Here is a 20,544-nt window from a genome sequence, read left to right as displayed (position 1 = left end):
TCATTGATGATAAACTAAGCTGGAAACCACACATATTATCTCTCAATAAGAAACTAAGTAGTGCTTGTGGACGTATCTACCGTATTAAGAAATGCTTGCCAGAATCACTATATAAGCAAATATATCATTCCCTCTTTGAATCACACCTAGGTTATGCTATTTCTGTCTGGGGAGGTATTCCCAATAATCAGTTGAAACCGCTATTTATTACTCAAAAGAAGTGTATCAGGATTCTCTTTGGAGACTTTGAAGCCTATGTAGACAAGTTCAAGACATGTGCTAGAGCAAGACCAATTAATTCTCAACGTCTAGGATCTGAATTCTATGTTAAAGAGTCCACCAAACCTCTATTCACAAAACACGAACTACTTGCTATAGAGAACCTATACAGATACCGTTGTTTAATGGAATTGTTTAAGATCATTAAGTCACGAGTACCAATTTCGTTATACTACCTATTCGGCTTATCAAATAGGAAAGATAATTTGTTAATCACGCCCTCTCCAACTAATCAATTTATGTACAAATCTGCATGGCTGTGGAACGAATTTCGTAAAGTTGGGCCGATGAATTTCACCTCCCCTTGCAGCTCTGTCAAGAATTTGCTTAAACAGTCACTTCTAAGAGCTCAAAACAGGTATGGAACTGATTGGTGTGACAAAAATTTCACTGAATTCTGAGTGAGAAGTGATACTTGCCTGTTATTCCCACTTACTGACTGATAATCTTATCTATGGATACCATGCTTGAATTTAGGTAAACAACATAGCACTTCCTCACCAGTCACGTTGAACGCGATCGCCGAATGATAAAACAATATGGGAATGAACGCGCACAGCATTGCGCGCTGATACTCTAAATACTGTGCGCGTTTCGTCCGGAACCTGGGGGAGTTCCCGCTCTAATATATCTGACGACAGTGATCACTCATTATGAGAACTAATCCCGACCACTTTCCCGGTCGAACAGTACCCAAATCAAACTAATTTATGAACCACGTGTATAGCCAACGTCCTTGCGGTGCTGAGCCGATGTAAAACTCTTCTGTCTCTTGTTAATATTTTAGTTGAACTGTGCATAAAAGTGTGTAGTGACAAGTGTGTAGTGGTAATGTATATTATTTATTATGACGACGCGATATTTATAATGCAGAATTAAAAGCTGCTTTCGATATGACTGGTGGTGGGCTCTCTCCGGCGGGACATAGATCTATATAGGGGGTACCCGGGGTACGAGTTAACGAACAGTGTTCGTGTCCTTCCACAACCCCCTGTTACCTGTGTTTCTGTCGGGGTAGCCTAATTCATCCGTTAGAATCGCAGAGTTAGCGGAGCTCATGATATCTCGCGACGTATGCTGCATGAACGGTGCAAGACTTGCGCCGTTTGTTTCAGCATCCAGTTGCGAGTGCTTGCCCATCGAAAACATGATTAGTGATTGTGGATTTTATTGATATTACTGATTATCCATCATATTCAGTATTAATGTTATCCATTATTTATTTATTGACATCCTTCAGTCTCCAAAACGAGGTGTGAAGGTAAATTAACTTTGAGCCTTGTTTTGGCGACTGCTTAATCGATGGGCAAGTAGGTATTTGTTTTTTAGCAGTGTTGAACATTGAAACAATTATAAAATGTTTATTTTTATCTTATATAACGTATAATATGAATGACATATGCTATAGTGACGTAACATATATAGTGCAAAGAATTAGTAACTTGCGAGATGTGATTTAGTGATAATCGACGTTAACATTTTGCAGTTTACAGTTGCACAATGTTGACGTCGATTGTTACTGACATTTGTCTGAATTTAATACAAGTACATGTCACATATAAATTGGGTAGCTGAATGAAACTCGTGCCTCAAAATTTTCCGTTATTAGCATCGCAGTGTCCACGCCCTGTACTGCGTTAACGACCGAAATTTTCCCAATATGCAATTATTATTTTGCTTCTAAAATTCTCTGATAATTAATAATATATCGTGACATGTAATTGTAAAATAACAAACCTCACGCGCGCGGTGCTTACATCTGCACCTGAGAATCTCTCAGCAATGTGTGGTTGTCTGCGCGGCGGGCTGTGTATTGTGTATATAGCTGAATTTAAATTTAGATTTATTTGTAAATGTATAATAATATTAAATATGTATTGATTGTTTTGTGGTAAATAAAAATTTTGTTTTACTAAAATTTTGTTTTACTAACAAAGTGGTTGCGATAATTGCATTATTGGCTGCGCGGCTCGGCCCAGTAACATATCGTGCTACAAGGTTGACGGATGTTAATTGTCTAAATTTCTTCGAAGTAGCGCGCGCCGCTTTTTTCTCGAAGTAGCACACGCCGGGCCAAATCATTGACATACGTTGCATGCCACTTTTCGCGCGCGAAGCCGAAGGCGGAATACGAAACATGTATCAACCAAATCATTAACAATGGTCTGCAAGCTATAAGAGTATGACCAAAGTCATTGCAGAAGCGCGCGCACCCGCCAAAGCAATAGTTATTATTATATTATATATTTACAACCCAATTGTGCTTCGCTATAATTGTTTATTTAATGGATTGACCCGGTGCAGTTTGCGTTGGGTAATTTATTTTTAGTATATTATTGATTATACTATCAATTTTGCCTTTTTTACAATGATCCGACAAGATTGAGCTGCGCGCACGTAAAGTAAAAACAAACATAAAACTTCGAAACTTGTTTGTAGCGATCACTGGTCAGATTTCTGAAACGCACACCGCGCGGGCTGTGATTGTTTAGCAATGCATAACGAGGCCGGTGGGGACACATAATTGCCATTAAGGTAGTGGTGCAAAAGCACACGGTTAATTGAATTTGCAAAATAACCTTCAGATTTATTCGAAGCAAATTCAAGAAAACAACAATTTCAAGAAAACAACAATTTTATTTAGTATCAGTTAAAGCAGACAAAAACATATTTTATCTTACTATCTTACTATATATAAAGCGAGACGATATATATATATATATCTGTGCCATTTTACTGACACCACGGCATCAACTTTAACGTGACTTTCCGCAAAAACCGTAAAAGATATACAACTGAAACTTTTTTAGCTGGTTCAAATGCTTAAATGGCCTCCAAATCAGTATGAAAAAATAAAAAATTGGCCAAGGAATAATGATTTTAATGCCAAAAATTTGGACCCCCAAGTGGTGTCAAAAACGCCAATTAAATAAGTAATAATTATTTTAGTTTCTTGAGTCTTGACACCATTTTAGGGTTATATCATACGGGTTCCTGCTAGTATATAAAGCGAGACGATATATATGGATGGATCCGTGCCATTTTACTGACACCACGGCATCAACTTTAACGCGACTTTCCGCAAAAACCGTAAAAGATATACAACTGAAACTTTTTTGACTGGGTCAAATGCCTTTATGGCCTTCAAATCAGCATAAAAAAATAAAATATTGGCCAAGGAATAAGAATTTTAGTACCCAAAATTTGGACCCCCAAGTGGTGTCAAAAACGCGAATTAAATAGATATTAATTATTTTAGTCTCTTGAGTCTTGACACCACTTTAGGGTTAGACGGGTTCCTGCTAGTATATATAACTAGTGCAAACTTTAGACCATATATCTTAGGGGACTTGGAGTAGCAAGAGAGTGACCAGAAAGTATATGTATACTTTTACCAAAAATACGTCGAAATGAATCCAGGGTGATACAGGATCTGAGAGTGCAGACCATAAAGTTTACGCACCCACCCTTGCCTCCTGAATTCTTGGTTGGAAAGACAATTATGCAAAATTGGTCGTTTATACTCCAAGTCCCTTTGTTAATAGAAGTAGTATTATTTATGTCTGGAATTAGCTTCATTCAATAATAACAATATCAATATAATCAATATTAATATCAATATCAGACTAAACTATCAAATAAATAAATAAATTATCAAATATCAATTATTAATTCACTCTGATTAAAAAGTTATAAATTAGGATATCTAATATTTAAGAATTACAAATACAAGTTGTTAAAAACGCCCAAAATAGATCTGAGATATTTTCAGTCTGTAGTACAATAATGATAGCAATAGTTTAAATTATGTTATGTGCTGCTGCAATTAGATTAAATTACTGTAACTTAAAATTGTTTGGAGTCCAAGTCTCTTTTAAGTCAGCAGCCTGTGATTGTATTAATAGTGCTTTCGTTCTCAATTTTATCAAGTTAATGGAAGTTTCTAGACAACAAAATACATAATATTTTTTGTCGCATTGTTTAATGATATTCTTTTGTTTTGTTGTTTGTGTTCTGGTCAAGAGTTTAATTGACGATGTCAATTCAGGGCAGCTCGGCGCGGCACAGTAGCGCATTTCGCCGATCTAGCGCATCTCGCCGATCTAGCGTATCGCGCTACAAGTCAAGAGTTTAAAATTAAAAGTACGTAAGTGTGTGCTAACAACAATTTTTCATGAATTTTGTATTGAAGTGTAATGACTATTTTGATAGCGGAATTTTTTATTGTAATATATTCCCTAAATTATGAATCGACCCTCTTTTAGAAATGAAGAGTTGCAATAAAACTGAAAACGTTTCCTTTTATGCTTGCTATCATGATAATGATACCTAAATTTGCATTGCTTGTTGTGCACTGTTGCCTCTATCCCGAGTTTAATCTTAGCATGTCTTTCAGTCCTTAGTGCAAAATACACACACATCAACCTTTTATTCGACTACAATCAGTCTGATTTATAATGTGGAATGTTTATCATGTTTTTTCGTGCAGATGAAATTGTATGTTTTTCTATATATGTTGATTGTGTTAAATTATGGCTCCCTTTTTAAAGCTTTGAGCCCACGTTGGATAATGAGGTTCCTATATAGATTAATTGTGTGAGCTATTTGATCACATTGGCTAATTGCTCTTCCAAAACGATTTTCACCATGCCTGTATTGATTGCTTTTACAATACATACCTCGGCCATTGAGTCACTGGCCACACAATCAGCGCCCAACATTTTCAGAAGTTCCAGCACCGTCCAAAGGGACATTCCACTTTTCAGGCACCCATGTACTTTGGCTTCGACAGTGGCGTGATAAAGGGCCCTGCTAACCCTGCTGTCCGGGATGGGGTGGGGGAGCATCTTAGGGGGTGCCAAATCATTTTTCGAATGTGGGACAATTTTGAAAAACTGAACTGAGGTACTAATGCAAGCAAATCGATACCAGCAATGTACCTGTCCCATGAAAATGAGAAAAAGCGATGTTACAATGCAAGGGTTCTTGAAGTGGAGAAAGGAAGCTTCACACCTTTAGTGTTCTCGACTTCTGGTGGAATGGGTGGTGAAGCTGAGAGACTGGTCAAGAAACTGGCCAGTAAGATGGAGTACCACACTGGCCAGAGGTACTCAGACGCTGTAGGATACATCAGAAAGCGCCTTTGCTTTGAAATCCTTAGAACAACAGTGATATCTCTCCGTGGGGACAGAGGTGCGAGAAAAAACATTGTTGATATAAACAGTCTAGATCTTAACTTGGAGCCACAAGGCCAAGGGTAATTTTTGATTGTTAAGGGAATTTTTTGAATTCTTAAAGGGTTGATTTTATATAGGGTCATTGCTATATTATGTGTATATTGTTTGAATAATTTTATATTTTTACTGAGGTACTAGCAATACTGTGTATTTTGCTCTAGAAACACACTTTTTTGAGATTCTATCGGTGTATCCTCTAAAATCACCTACTTTTTTCAATTTTAGGGAGGCACCAAAAGGGGAGGGGGCACCAAAAGGAGAGGGGGCACCATTAGGGGGGCGCTTTTTCGGCAGGGGGGGGGGGGGGGGGTGCCAACAGGCAACGTTACGCCAGTGGGCTTAGACACGAAATTCTTCTACATCGTACTTGTATTTAATTAAATTTTTTCGAATGCAAGAGTTTCTGTTTTACAATTGTTCATGTGTAGTATAATTCCCCTTGAAACAAATTATCAATTATTGTTACACTAGTCCGCATTCTATGAAAGCCTCTAGTTGTGCATGCAAAATCAAATTGTGTCTTGCTTAATCACAATTTATCTTAGATAGCTGTTCAAATATATCAGGTTTCTATATAGAGTGCTTGTGTGAGCCATTTGATCACTTTGGCTAATTGATCTTCCGAAAAGCGATTTGCACCATGGCTGTATTGATTGCTTATAATGCATGCCTCAGCCATTTAAAGTCACTATCCACACAGTCAGTGCCCATTTCAGAAGTACCATCACTGTCCTCCAAGGGAAATTCCACTTTTCAGGCACCCATGTACTTTAGCTTCGACACAAAATTCTCCTACATCATACTTGTATTTAATTAAGGAGTTTTTGTTTTACAATTGCTCATGTGTAGTATAATTCCCCTCAACCTCTCTAAATTTTTTTGTTCTTCTTATTTGCAAAATTAAACAAAATATCAATTATTGTTACGTTAGTCCGCATTCTATGAAAGCCTCTAGTAGTGCATATTGTAAAATCAAATTGTGTCTTACTTAATCATCATTCATCTTAGATAGCTGTACAAACATGGCTGCTGAAAATGTCCAAGCTGTTGATCTGGCTCAACTTCCAGTGCCTCAGTTAAATCAGCTGCGCACACAATTCGAAGAGGAGGAGCAAATGCTTACTCAGTCACTTGCTCAACTGAAAGGTGTTCAGTCCCGCTTCATGGAATCTCAAGAGAGTGTCCTAAAGCTTTCCAAGAAAGAAGTTGGTAAAGATGTCTTGGTGCCCCTGACAAGTTCAATGTATGTACCTGGTCAGCTTGCTAACATTGAAAAAGTTTTAATTGACATTGGTACTGGCTATCATGTTAAAATGACCATTCCTGAAGCCAAAGGGTATTTCACAAGAATTACTGAATACATTACAAAGAAGATGGAAGTTGTTCAAAAGAATTTGATTGAAAAGGACAAGCTGAGACAGGTTACCACCGAAATCCTGCAGTTGAAGATACAAGCTCAGGCTCAGCAACAAACTGCACAGCAGGCATAAGTAGCTGAATGATTTGGTTTTGTAAACTGGAGGTGTTTATATTTTGTTTATTTGTGTTGTAAGTTGTACACTATGCGGAACAATAACTTCGCCGCAAGTGGGGTGTAAATATTGACAGCTATTTATCTAAAAAACTGATATTTTATACCATTCACAAAAGTTTAGCTTTTTATTGTGTCCATTAAACTGATAGATATATTTGTTTCTTATCATTACATTAATACTAATTTTAAGTATTTTAAAATTGCCTTGGAAGTGTGTAATTATGACAAATTTCATCTATACTAACATCTTAAATATATCATCATAAAAAACTTTAAATAGCCAAAAAGAAGGGAATCTATTGGAGTGCTTAATAAGCTTTTAAAATGCACAGCATACGGAGGCCTCTGCAAATGGTAAGATCATAAATATTTCAGTTATATCTGAGCTCAGATGAATTATTGAAACAGATTTGTAAAATTTAATTAGGTTTAATTCTCACTCATTTCATGTTCCTCATGAAACTTTGATTGCAGGGTTACGAAGACGGTACGTCAGACGATGAGAGTGGGGAATGTTGGCGTCTGAGCAGTCTCTCACAGCCCAACACACCACACTTTTGTAGAAGCTGCATGTTAGGGTTCAGAGATAGGATACTGTTAAACAACCATCTTAAACAGCATTACATGGAGAATAGAGCCGCTACTTCTCAGGTATAGATTTAAGATTTTACCTACCTTACTCGGGAACATTATAGCGCGAGCGGGTTAATTTATGACTGGGAAAATTAATGACCGGGAAAAATATGGCGGAATTTTCCAAAACCCACCACTTTATCCCAGTCATAATATTCCCGAGCAATGTTCATAATACTGTATACTGCTTAAGGATTGTTAATTAAAGTCAGAATCAATCATGATCCAAACAATGTTAAACAAATAATATTTCAGGGACAAACGGAAACTGAGCCGGCCGCTAAAGCCACCTCACAAGACCCCATGTTCAGATGTCTCAATTGCAAGGAAACATTTCTCTCTCCTAACCAACTAAAATTACACTGGTTAGTCAAAACTTGATGTACAATTTTCATCAATACAAAGTTACAAAACCAGCTTTGATCATGCCAAAAAAATGGGAATTACTACTATTCACCATTTATCTAAGAATTGGATGACAATGTGATGATCCCCTTTCCATATTTATCTAACTCAAGCACTCTGCAGTGAGGTGTGTCAGCCGGAAGACTCAGCATGGCAATGCGAAGTGTGCGAGGAACTGTTTGAAGATAAGATGCAGCTCAATGCACATTTCATCAGTATGCACGGGGAACAGAACATGCTGCGCAACAGAGGGTTTGAGTGCCCACACTGTCGGCTTGTCTTTGAGAGCCAGCAGGGTCAGTAAACTTACTTGTGTTAAATGTGTAGTCAATCGTGCGATGTTGAAGCAAAAAAACGTTTTTTACATACATTATGAAAGTTAGTGAATAGCATAGGAGTTGGAACACCAGATAAATTAATTTATGAATTAATAAAACCCTTTTCCTAGAACTGAAAGTACACATCGAGATTGACCATGAAATGCAAGTTTCCCCCGTTAAAAAGCCCGGTGGTCCACTTGCTGGAAACAAGAGGAACGAGATGTATATAACTGTGGCTTGCGAGTGTGGTAAAGTTTTTGTGAACGAACTGGACTATCAGGTACTTTATTTCGAATATTTCGAAACAGATTTTATAAATTATATTATTTTAATTTCATTTATATGCTCTAAGACCTCTTCTCAAACTTATAGCCTAAGTAGGAAAAACTAAAAACCGTGTCAATTCAGTTGTTTTTATTTTATTCTGACATACCTTCAGGAGCACATATTAGAACAGCATCCTGGCACCGAACCACTCAAGTGGCCTAAGGACATATCAGAGCTGAAAAAACGGAAAAGGTCAGCGCTGATGGCAAAGCGCAACATGTCAGACTACCAAGCAAAGCGCTCTAGGAAACCTCCCCGGTATAACCCGAACTCGCGCATCAACAATCAGGGACACAAATACTTTGACGGTTCTGAAGAAGGTAATGGTAAATATTTTACTCTTTTTATTTCTTTTAATTTTCTTTAATATCATGACTGTCTATTAATTATGATGATACCATATTTGAAAGTGACGTGAGCTGTTATGAATTTTAAACCCTCATTTGAATTATCTAGAAATCATCGTAATCATCTAATTAATTATCGTAATTATCTGACAAAGCAGGTGGTGTCTGTGTTGAATGTGGGGAGACGTTTGCTCAAGCGGTGGAACTGAAGCGGCACATGCAGAGTGATCACATTCATCTCAAACCGTACGCCTGCAGTATCTGTGGTAAGACGCTAACTAATACAGCTGTTGGCACCTGTGATTAACGTTAGGGTGATGAAGATTATTCATTCGTCTGATTAAATAATTATATTAATTATACAGTTATAATAGACTAGTCGCTTATCTCTTGTCTATTATCTCTTGTCTGTTATCTCTTTTCTGTTATCTCTTATCTCGTTGTTCTATTATCTTATTCCCACAGGAAGGAGGTTTACACGAAAGTCAGACGTAAAGAGACACATAGAAACAATACACGGCCAGGCGGTGTCCAAGGAGGATATGGAGAGAATACAAGCCATCAGACCCTTCAGATGTGCTAAATGTGGCAACCCCTTCGGTAATTACTCTAATTAGTAGTACATAGTATAGTTGTTAATTCAATTTCATTTGAAAAAGGCTCGTCCCATGCAATATTTTATTTGCACTAACCAATTAAAATACATACTGAACTTGCCAGATACAAATGTATTGTGTAAATGTGTAATGTGCATCGCCATTTTACTATTAGCAACTCGGTTTTTTGCATGTATCATTAACGGCTGTTTTAAAAGTTAAGAAAATATAATATATAATATGCATTATATACAGCAGAATGCCACCACCGTACCGAATAAATGCGGAGCCATGTTACTTAAGCACGCTCTTCACAATAGAGAATGTACATAACTATCGCAATATTTGATAGTTCATGCTACACGCTATACACGTTACACATCAAGTAACACGCTATACACACTGCAACTGTGTACATTGTACATTGTACAACTATACATTTACATAATATTCACTCTGCTAATCCACTAAATTTGACGGAGAGTTCTAATGCGTGTCACCTTCAGAGGGTTCCTAAAATGGCAAATATTATCGGGAACTTGTACTTTAACACTCTATAATAATATGTCGAATAATCCTGACAAAAATACTGTTTTTACCATTCTTATTTCGTTAATACCAGATCCTTTTAATTGAACAACAGGCTAATTGTTCAGATAATAACCGCTATTTTCCCCTAATTATATAATTGAACCCCAGGTCGATACAGCGACATCAAGAAACACATAGAAGTACACCACGGTCTTCCCTTCTCTCCTGACACATACGTTTATCAGGTGAGTCCACTATCACGTGACTATCACGTGACTATCACGTGACTATCACATGCTGGTCACGTGATCACACGTGGTGTTGTGTGAAGGTAGCCCCCTTTACAGCTGGCCCTTGGTTCTAACCTTCTTTACGAAAATGTCATGCTTTTACCGCACACATTATGTTCCAAATAATTAATTAATAAGCTAATTGACTAATTAATGAATTAATCAGCTGGAACACATGGAAGAGGCAGGGTTGAGTATCGGTAGCAGCGGGGAGGTGGTGAACGTTAGGACCTACGATTGTGGGCTCTGCAAGAGGAAGTAAGTAGATTCTAATTTTTTAAATTATCAAAAATTAGTCAGGTAACAAAAATTAACTTAACAGCAAAGAGCCATTGAAACGCCATTGATTTATGATCCACCTAATTGACCAATTAACTGATTAGCTACTAATTAATCACGTGATCAGGTACAGAAACAAGACGACAGTCCGACATCACATCCGGAAGGACCACAACCAGGAGGATCCTGACGCGTTTATCACACGCTCACATTTCAACCACAGTGAACAAGAATGCCAGTTCTGTGGGGACGTCTTTAATTGTTAGTTAATTTATAAATAGCTAATTGGTTATTTTAGTGTGGTAAATAATTGATAGTGTGTAACATATAAAAGCGAACTTTAAGTTTCACGTGATAACACCATCAGCGATGTATTCGTATACCGCTCCTACTCTACTGTACTGTATAATTCTCTTAACAAATATCTAGATAATATCTGATGACTAATAGATAATATCTGATGACTAATAGATAATATCTGATGACTAATAGATAATATCTGATGACTATAATTAACGATGATATTAAGCAATAACAGTACTACTTCCAAAACAAGGTATAGAGGACAAGATGGAACATGTGCAAAACATTCACCAGACAATGGTTGAAGATGATAGCTTAGTAGACACCCCGCTCTCAACTGTACTGCAGCATGAACAGGTAATTAGCTAATTAGCTAATTAGTTAAATGAATAATTATTTTAAAGCAGCCAGGTTGAATACAAATTATTGATAATTGCTTGCTTATCTTTCTGATGAGAAAACCAACAGTCTAAAAGTTTACTTGATCTTTCTTCTCTCTTAGACGCTTTGCTGCCTATCTCTTCTAATATGACTGACTGGCTCTGCTATTAAATAACTAACTCATTAACTAATTACCTTACTAATTAACAACCTCATCAACCTCAGGAGATGGTTCACGACGAAGGAGAAGACTGCGAGAACTTCATGCCAGTAAAAGACGTCAGCACGCCAGAAAAACTCCGCTACAACTCTAAAAACCAAATAGTAATCCTGAAACAGGAACTAGTGAACAATAACAACAACAACAGCCCTGCCCCTCCTGAGTTACGAGTTGAGAAAAAGGAGGGAGGTACATGGAGTAACACTCTTATCAATGACATTGTGTCAGAGCAACAGAGAAGCAAGTCTACATACGATTGCCCGGAATGTTCTAGAAGCTTTACCCGACCTAAAGCCCTGCAGAGTCACATTCTCAAGATGCACTCCAAGAAGAACGATGACTTTGAGTGTGATTTGTGTGGGAGGAGTTACAAGGAACAGAAACAGTTCGTGAAGCATCTGGAGGTGGCACATCCTGAGATAAGGGCTGATAAAACTGCTAATAATGGTAAGAAAGATAAGAACAATTCGGGAGATATAGACGGTCTGTTCTTTAACTGTGCTACGTGTGGGAAATCGTTCCAAGAAGAAGTTGATCTGAAAACTCACATTGAATTCGCGCACGCGCATGCAGCAGCAGCACCACGCAAATCCAACGCCATAAAGGAGTCAGCAGTTCAACAAGTTGTATCCACCCAGTCAGTGTCTGTTGATGATATGCCTCTGATGGAATACTACACGTGTAACGTGTGTGGGGCCATGTTCAGCAGCACTGAGAGTCTCACCAGGCACATGAACCTCAAACACAAGGATATATCTATACTCGGGAGGAAGACTGTGCTGGGAGGATTACAGGTAGAGGACGACAGACAAGAAGAAGATGAGGATGATGAAGATGAGGAAGAAGAGGTTATTACTACTGTGAGTAAAGATGTAGAGATGCAGAATGTTGAGATGCAGAATGTGAGCGTGGAGTACACGTGATAACACGTGATTAGAGATTATGGATTGTTTAGAGAGCATCCAGTGTTAGCAAATCTTATCAGTCGCAAGTCTTATCAGCTGAGATCCTTATCAGTCGTTTGTCTTATCAGTCGCGTTTCTAAAATCAAATGTCAGATAGCTAGATAACTTTATACCGGAACTTACCAATAAAAGCCTGTTGTATTGGACACGAACTGGATTGCGGTATGTTGAGTATTGTGGAATGTGGAGCAAGATCCTAAAAGCTGTCCCGATACAGAATACTGAGTCACTGAATGACACGGTGAGCGCTGAACTGAGATATTACCTGAACCGTCGTCCGAGTCTACTTTTTGTGTATACTTGGAACTTTGAAACAGTTTAACATCATGATGACTGGAAACTTGTTTAGAATGAACTTGTTTAGAATGAACAATTCTTTTTTATATTTCTAGAGGGTTGCCTTCAGAACACTTAGACTGTTCCTTAAATTGCGAATTTGAAGGAATTAGTTATTATTTCGTGAGCTTTAAACCTTAAAATATAAGAGTTATTCTCGTTGAATCTTTGTTTCTGTGATAAAATGTGGAGAATTTAATAATTATTGATAGAGATGATTCAAGTTACCAAATCAGGGTACAGTCTTTTGTCACAATTTACTTGCACAATACATTGCCATTATCGATAAGATATGAAATAATCCGGATTCGATTAATTATCGTTAAGTAGAACCATAAATACATTAAGACGAATAGCAATGTCTCAGCATTAAATAAAATGAAATCTTAAGTGTGAATTTTTGTGAATTGTTACAATTTGTAGAACTGCTAATGTTGTGATATCAATTATCAATCACTGTGTTACAAAAATAATGGAAAATGTGTAACTGTAGCTCTGTCCATATCAGTTTTCAAAGGTTAATTTTATCTTTTTACAGCATTTTGTCTATATCAAGTTTCAAAATTATCTCTATTCAAATGTGAATTCGAATCAATTGAACAACGGAAAATTATTCTGTTTACATAATTTGAATGCAACTACAATAATAATATTAGTTTATGGTAGTAATTGGTTTTAATTGATTACAGTAATGAATAATTATTCCAATAACAAGTTGTATCGAAAACTCGGTGATAAATAAATAGCATACCAAAGATTTTCACTGTCATAAGATGTTAAGATTTACGATAATTAATTCAGCTAGATGCTTAAAATTTTTATGATAAGTCCCAGTTGGTTAATCAAACTAATAATTTACATTACAAAGCGGCTTTGTTTCATTGTGAAAGTGATTAAATTTCACGGTTATTTGGTATTCAGTCGGCTATAAGATATATACGGCCCACCAAAACATCGTTCCTGATGATATGGTTTCCACATGACACAACCTGTCATATTTTAAAAACTATTTTACTTTATTCGTGGTATTTAAATCATAATTAAAATAACGCGTGGTCATTAACATCGTCTTACTTTGCAGGAGATATGTAATCAATGACAAACCAATAACAATCCACCAACTACTGTCCCTGAAAACCAGAAGGCGGTGCACCTAACTTCCTACCAGAAGATTCTAGATTCTAGAAGCGAACAACTATTTCAGTTTGTAATTGTAAGTGAGAGAATGTTCCAAATAAGGAGGTTGCTACAACTCTCAAACAGAGTATGTACGAGAAACCTTTACTACATCGTCCAACAGGACACTGCTAAGACCATCCCCACTAATGATATCTTCATCAGAACCTCTGACACAGCTCCCGCTCTAGCTTGTCACAACTACCAGGAGATCCAGCAGATTCTCAGCTCTGTGGACCAGTCTGAGCTTGTTTCTGGTACTTTTGTAGTGAACGCTATGATGGAGGGAGCAGCCAAGAAGTTAAGGAAGGAGCGGGGCGTGGCTACCTTCGCATCCAAAGTCAGAGACACTAGCATTCTTGCTGTTTGTGGGGCAGATGTGCATGGAGATGCGTATTCCGACGGTGCGACCAAGTGTATTGAACCAGGAGATATAGATGAGATACAGGCATGTGTGGATGAATATGACGTAGTGGTGTGTACAACACGTGCGCTACAAGCTCTCAGACCTTTAGGTAGGATCCTGAAGACGAAGATGCCTCACGAGAGACGTGGAACAGCAGCTGCTACGATACAAAGTGCAGTGAGACGAGCACAGCTGAACATGGAATGGGAGATGATTGACTCCGCAAACAATCCCTCGTACTACAACATAACACTTCCTCTGCTCAGGAGTGATTTCCCTGTTAACACGATTAGAGATCACGTGGGTATCATGTTTAAAGAGATCACTAACTTCTGCCCTGCTAAAACTCCTAAAGATAAGTTTATCGAGCGACTTGAGTTGAGCTGGTCACGTGAGCCTATACATGTGGATATTCGGGAACATAATGATAAGTTGAAGTCTACAGAGGTTACAGTGCTGAAGAAGAGATATAGTCGGGAGGAAACTTGGGCACTGAGAGAGTCCGCTAAAAATAAGGAGGATTTCTTGGAGGATGAGAGAGCTAAGATTGGAGAATTTTTGGAGCAGCGGTGGGATAAGGTTCTGAAGGAATGATAGAGGGTGAACGGTTAATGTATGAGATGCTTTTTATTGAATCGGATATAAGATCCATAACATGTATGAGATTCCGGGAAGTTTCATGTATTTATTTTGATTACAGTTTGATATAGAACCATGAAAACTTTCTTACTTAAGATGAATTTCAATGCTGTGACCCAATTCTGTTTACTGTTAATTTTATGATAAAATTTACCACGTTTTTTACATCAAAAAACACTTTTTTCATTTAGAGTATTTGAAAATCCCTCTGAACTTAGAAATCACCTATACGTGACGTAGTTAGATAACATTTTTCAATGGTTTTTAGCTCACTTTATATTCCATGCCTATGCCTGAATTTGAATTTATCAAATGAAACCAACTAACAAACTCAATTGTAAACTCAGTACAAGCAGCCATGTACCGTCTCTTGGCCGTGGTAGCTATCCTAGGACTGTATCTGCAACCAGCAAATGCTGGTCCATGGCAGACTACAAACTGCACTACTTTCTCTCACAACGGAAAGGACTTGTTCGTTACTGACGAGGCAACTTGTAGGACTGCTTGTGAAGGAATGGGACACACTAAGGTTCGTGATAAATCCATATTTTGTGATTTTGAAATTTTGATCGAAGGCGACATTTTTAAAGATAATTAACAGTTTTAACAGTTGATGTCCTCATCATGATGAATAACTCTAGTATTTGTCACGTGACTAACTTCAATTCACTCGATGTCATGTGAGCTGATTTGAAATCAGCGTCAGGTAAGTTCATGCCTCTAGCATTACCTGCGATTTAAAAAGTGATTCTATGTTTTTAGCACCATAAATTTAGAATAATATATCTTGATAGAATATCCTATCTCAATAGAATATCCTAGATAATAATAATAAAAAAGGTTTTTTGAATAATTACTCTAAAACTTTATCTAAAAAGGAGTACAAAGGAAGACTACCTGATTACAAGAAGAAATGTGAAGGATCGGAATGTCAATGTCTTATTGGAGAGAACTCTTACGCGGGGGTGTGCAGAGATTCTACTTATTGTAATGGCGGAAATAGCATGGTGTTCTCTGGAGTTGTTCTTGCTTCTTGTCTCGTTTATTGGTTCATGTAAATGGAGTGGGATTTTGTTAAATAATGGTGAAAATATACCGGTTAATATTTTATTAAGCCATCTTCACCATTACATTACCTCCCTCCATCTGTGGACTAGGTTCAGTTTGTGGCTATGATCAAAATGTTTTTGTGAGATATTTTGACCTGTTGACCTTCAGTTTTAAATCAGAATAAGTTTCTCACTTGTGGGATAACGTTCTGAAACTTTATCCGAAATTGTAAACTTTAAATGTTCATCACGCGTATAAATAGGCTTAGAAGTGAATAATTGTGTTAAGAAGTGTTTTTAGAAGTTTATTACGTGAGCCACACTTTTATTACTTATCGTACATATTTTATTAAATTAAAAAAAGCGAACATTTTTTATCAGTATGTTTATTGTTTATTAGTTTATTGTTTGTGTGTTAGATTTATTGACGTTTCCACATTTTACAGATGTATGTAGTATTTTAGGTTACTCTATATGTATTTATAAACAATTTTGATTGGAGAATTCCATAATTTTCTTTGGCTCAAAGTCGCTCATTCCTAAAAAATCAAACTCTACAGGACTGAATGTGCATATTTTAAATAACATTTGTACATCCAAATATGTTTGACCCAATCTGAAGTTGTATCGGGTCGCTTCTTCTAATTAATTTGATTTATCGACTAATTATACTTAGTAGATTAAGTAATTAACTAATTGCCCATTATTCCATAGCAAAGTAAAAAAATGACGATAACTCACCAGAATTCAACAACAGATGGACCCCAGTTTGTTGGTATTAAATTCTGTCCCGAATGCAATAACATGTTGTATCCTAAAGAAGACAAACAAAATAAAAAGTGGGTAAACACTAAATATCTCATTTCGCTGTTTCTTTGACGCGTTACAATGTCTTTTTTATATCACCTAATATCAACATCTCCGCCCTCTATCTCCATTAAAAGTTTCACATCAACAGGCTGATGTATCATTGTCAGAACTGTGAGCACGTGGAGCGAGCTGATAACAATTGTATCTACGTCAACAAGATAACTCACGAGATTGACGAGTTACAGAATATTGTGGGAGATGTTATCACTGATCCTACCCTTCCCAGAACACAGGTATTGTCGTTATTTGACTTATTTCTTCTTCCGTAAAACACATAAAATTATAGTAGGGGTAGTAGGGTATTTCGTCACGCTAATATACCCGAAATTTGCCCTAGGTTCTGGGGAAAATGTGGTCCCTTGCAATCCCACTCCCAGAAGAATGTTGGCCAATCCAGATACCAGACTGATCCCTGTCAAAAGTTTCATATCGGACGGTTCACTGAACTTCTATCAAATTTTTGTATTTTCCCATCGCCATCGCAAGAGACATGTTTCGCCAGAGTAGTACGATCGATTGCATATCTACTTGCATACTGCACTAAGTTTAGGTTTAGGGTTCTAGATTATGTTTGATGTATTTACACTCCTCTGGGCTCTGTACGTGATGAGAATGTATTGTGATGTGCTCGAATCGGCAAACCGTTATGCGTTTGTTTCCATTGAAACGTTATGGCACACAAATCGGTCACTGTTTTACGTGTATGTATGCGATACGGAAGGCGCGATTGAAATTTGGGTTGGCAGAGCGCGCTTCAGTCAAAAAATCGCGCGCAAACTTTAAGTGCGCGCGATTTAAAACCTGTCTTGTCGCGCGCGAAAAAGTGGGGCACCGGGTTGGGTATTTCACTGTCACCCACGTCCGCTCTGATGCGCGGATCTTTGCAAAACTCTACTTTCATCCCCGAAAAGCACCCCTAGACCATGATTGTTGAGACTATTTAACTCAATATAGTCAGAACTTATGATTTTTTCTTTCAGGATCATCCGTGTCCGCGCTGCAGTCAGTGTCTAGCAGTCTTCTTCCAAGCTCAGAGCAGTATTGCAGATCAGGGTATGCGACTGTATTATGTATGTTGTAATCAACAGTGTAATCACAAGTGGACTGAATGATGTCTGATACTTTATATCATGCATCGAGAATAGCTGCAGATTTACATCGAACCGTGTCTCAACAGACGACAATGAGACAGCTTTCAGAGATATGACGAGTAAATAATACTTGTTAAAATAAACTGAACATGTGGATTCTAATATTGAAATAAAATTGACCCGATCTCATTGTAGATTTTTTATTTTAATTCATTTTATTATTCAGGACTTCTATGTCTGGTCTTTCAATGGTATTTCTACTAATTCTATTTATTTTATACACTGAAAACTTTTCTCAGCAAATCTTGCTGCATTAAAAAAAGATTAATTGCAAAATGTGTTGGATTGATAGCTGTTCAAAAGGACTTTCAATTTTTTCACTGTCTGATAACAACTTTTCTTGTGCATAGTTTCCAGGGTACCATCCTTTTGTGCCATATTACACTGTACCTATTCAATAATCTTCCTTCGCGATAAAACTTCCTTTGTGTCAATTTACGTTTGTGCTGTGGTTTAAACCCTTGTTGTCTTCCATAAATTTATGGAGAAGTTACCATTCATGTAAAAGTTACCATTATTTCAATAGTTATGTACTAATTAAAGTCTACACCTAGTCGATGCATGGTTTACTAAATGCGATATACGGTACACTCTTCACATGGGGTCTAACAGCACTAGGAGCAGCCTGTGTGCTCATAGTCCCCGGCAAAAGACGTGATGTTCTCGACATTAGTTTAGGTTAGTCCAACTGGAATTAACGTCCAGTGTAAACTTTTATAGTTATTTCAGTTTATTTTTGACCGGTAATTCAAGGTTTCAATATGATATGGTAAAAAACAAAGTAGTAAATTATCATTTTATTTTACAGGGTTTTCTGGAGGTGTGATGCTGGCTGCATCCTACTGGTCACTCCTGTGCCCGGCCCTGGATCTAGCTGAAAAACAAGGCTGGGGTAAGCCGGATAATAGACTGTTTTATTTCAACAACATCCCAAATGGAAGCACCCTAATTGTAAAGTTACTAAACTAATAATGATTTAACTATATTGATATAATCACAGAATCTCATATTTTCGTTGCTTAACAATACCTAGAGTGTCCCCTCCACAATCTTAATGTTATACTAACACCCCCAGGTAAAGGGAGCTGTATACCCGTTTCTATAGGTCTGATTCTCGGGGCTGGTTTTGTGCTGTTAGCTGATCTCCTGCTCCCTGATACTGTGAGCAAGTTGTTTTGTAAACAAATTTTTGTTTTTTTTTTAATTTGCTTACCTTGAGTACCTTACAAGACATTTTTATAACGTACGAAATGCGACGGTTTTCCCGAAATTTCGCCATATTTTCGGACCGCCAAAATTTCGGTCGTCGTAATAGAATCCGTCGCATTATTTTTAGCTTATTCCAATAATTGTGGCTTCATCGATTCATTTTGTTCTTGAAAAGTTAGTGATATGATGGTGGGACAAATAAACACAATATTCCATGATGAATTTAATGTCAAGTAATACGCTTATCCGAGAATCTTACTCCTGGGAGTACACTGGAGAACAGCGTGAAACTGGAAGAGTCGAGCCGGACCCCTTAAGTATAGAGGAAGATGAAGAAATCGATTTATAAGTTTCATTTTGTTTCAACATGATTTTACCGATTTTTAGAAAATTTTGAGTCAGAAAACAAAATGATGAAAAATACCCTTATTTTCTGTGACGTCCGAAATGTGACGGTTTTTGTTCAATTTCGCCATATTTTCGGACCGCCAAAATTTCGGTCGTCGCAAATTGGTCCGCCACAAAAATGTCTTGTAAGGTAAGTTTTTTGTTAATTTGGGAGCTGGAATTTGGGGGGATAATGCCAAATCCGTACTTGCTTTCTCTACAGTCCTTAGTTAATGATTGATACTCCTCGTTGTTCCTTTAAAATGGAAAAAATATCTTGTCACTGGCCACTGTATCTCCTGAAACAGGATTAAAATTATCACCGGTCCCAAAACATAAGTCCTAATTTTCTCCACTCATAAAACAATTTTCAGGTTACACTGATGTCAAATAAAACAGCGGTTGAGAAGAAGTTTGACAGCGAACCAGAAGATTCCATCACGATAGAATCACGTGACAGTGACATGGCACGTGATAGTGAGGTCAGACATCGCAAACCTAACCTTACTGCTAATAGTGATACCTCATCAGACAATAGGTGAGATTGTTGGTTGTAATATGAATTTATTGGGCTTGTTTTCTTAGCCCAAGTTCTCGAAGTTTGATCTTATCGTCTAATTGATAGAAACGAGATCTGGTCTTGAAAAGATAAGGAAAAAGCTCTTATATTATTA

At 37.3% G+C, this 20,544-nt stretch overlaps 5 protein-coding genes across 8 annotated transcripts in view; all 5 read left to right on the top strand.

The window, feature by feature from the left end:
* Positions 1-18,693, top strand: part of LOC134814235 (DNA-directed RNA polymerase II subunit RPB9-like) — a 94,997-nt gene extending 76,304 nt beyond the window's left edge. Inside the window, exons 2-4 of the mRNA XM_063822311.1 lie at positions 16,973-17,092; positions 17,212-17,356; positions 18,104-18,693. Of these exons, the coding sequence (XP_063678381.1) occupies positions 16,980-17,092; positions 17,212-17,356; positions 18,104-18,235 (390 nt within the window). The 5' untranslated portion in view covers positions 16,973-16,979 and the 3' untranslated portion in view covers positions 18,236-18,693. The remainder of the gene's footprint in view (positions 1-16,972; positions 17,093-17,211; positions 17,357-18,103) is intronic.
* LOC134814234 (zinc transporter ZIP11-like) overlaps positions 1-20,544 on the top strand; it is a 94,160-nt gene that overhangs the window by 72,039 nt on the left and 1,577 nt on the right. The window contains exons 2-5 of the mRNA XM_063822310.1: positions 18,829-18,952; positions 19,083-19,166; positions 19,350-19,435; positions 20,245-20,408. Coding sequence (XP_063678380.1) covers positions 18,832-18,952; positions 19,083-19,166; positions 19,350-19,435; positions 20,245-20,408 — 455 coding nt within the window. The 5' untranslated portion in view covers positions 18,829-18,831. The remainder of the gene's footprint in view (positions 1-18,828; positions 18,953-19,082; positions 19,167-19,349; positions 19,436-20,244; positions 20,409-20,544) is intronic.
* Positions 6,539-7,006, top strand: LOC134813816 (prefoldin subunit 5-like). The gene has a single exon (XM_063821696.1). It carries the CDS (start codon positions 6,539-6,541, stop codon positions 7,004-7,006), a length of 468 nt encoding a protein of 155 aa, XP_063677766.1.
* Positions 7,322-13,850, top strand: LOC134814543 (zinc finger protein 354A-like). 4 transcript variants are annotated; one of them, XM_063822710.1, is made up of 13 exons: positions 7,322-7,404; positions 7,525-7,701; positions 7,939-8,048; positions 8,212-8,384; positions 8,537-8,688; positions 8,848-9,055; positions 9,241-9,348; positions 9,548-9,682; positions 10,378-10,454; positions 10,666-10,757; positions 10,906-11,039; positions 11,335-11,438; positions 11,688-13,850. In XM_063822710.1, the coding sequence occupies exons 1-13, from the start codon at positions 7,375-7,377 to the stop codon at positions 12,603-12,605; spliced, it is 2,418 nt and encodes an 805-aa protein (XP_063678780.1). In that variant the 5' UTR covers positions 7,322-7,374; the 3' UTR covers positions 12,606-13,850. The 4 variants fall into 4 exon arrangements, with proteins under 4 accessions (XP_063678780.1, XP_063678779.1, XP_063678778.1 ...); XM_063822709.1 differs by having other exon boundaries at positions 9,238-9,348; XM_063822708.1 differs by having other exon boundaries at positions 8,848-9,061.
* Positions 14,064-15,171, top strand: LOC134814542 (uncharacterized). Its single transcript, XM_063822706.1, has one exon. The coding sequence runs from the start codon at positions 14,209-14,211 to the stop codon at positions 15,157-15,159; it is 951 nt and encodes a 316-aa protein (XP_063678776.1). The 5' UTR covers positions 14,064-14,208; the 3' UTR covers positions 15,160-15,171.

Source organism: Bolinopsis microptera, chromosome 4 (assembly GCF_026151205.1).
Source record: "Bolinopsis microptera isolate Bmic1 chromosome 4, MBARI_Bmic_1.0, whole genome shotgun sequence".
Classification (NCBI taxonomy): Eukaryota; Metazoa; Ctenophora; class Tentaculata; order Lobata; family Bolinopsidae; genus Bolinopsis; species Bolinopsis microptera.
The sequence above is the reverse complement of the archived record's forward strand: the minus strand, read 5'-3'. Positions and strand labels throughout refer to the sequence as shown.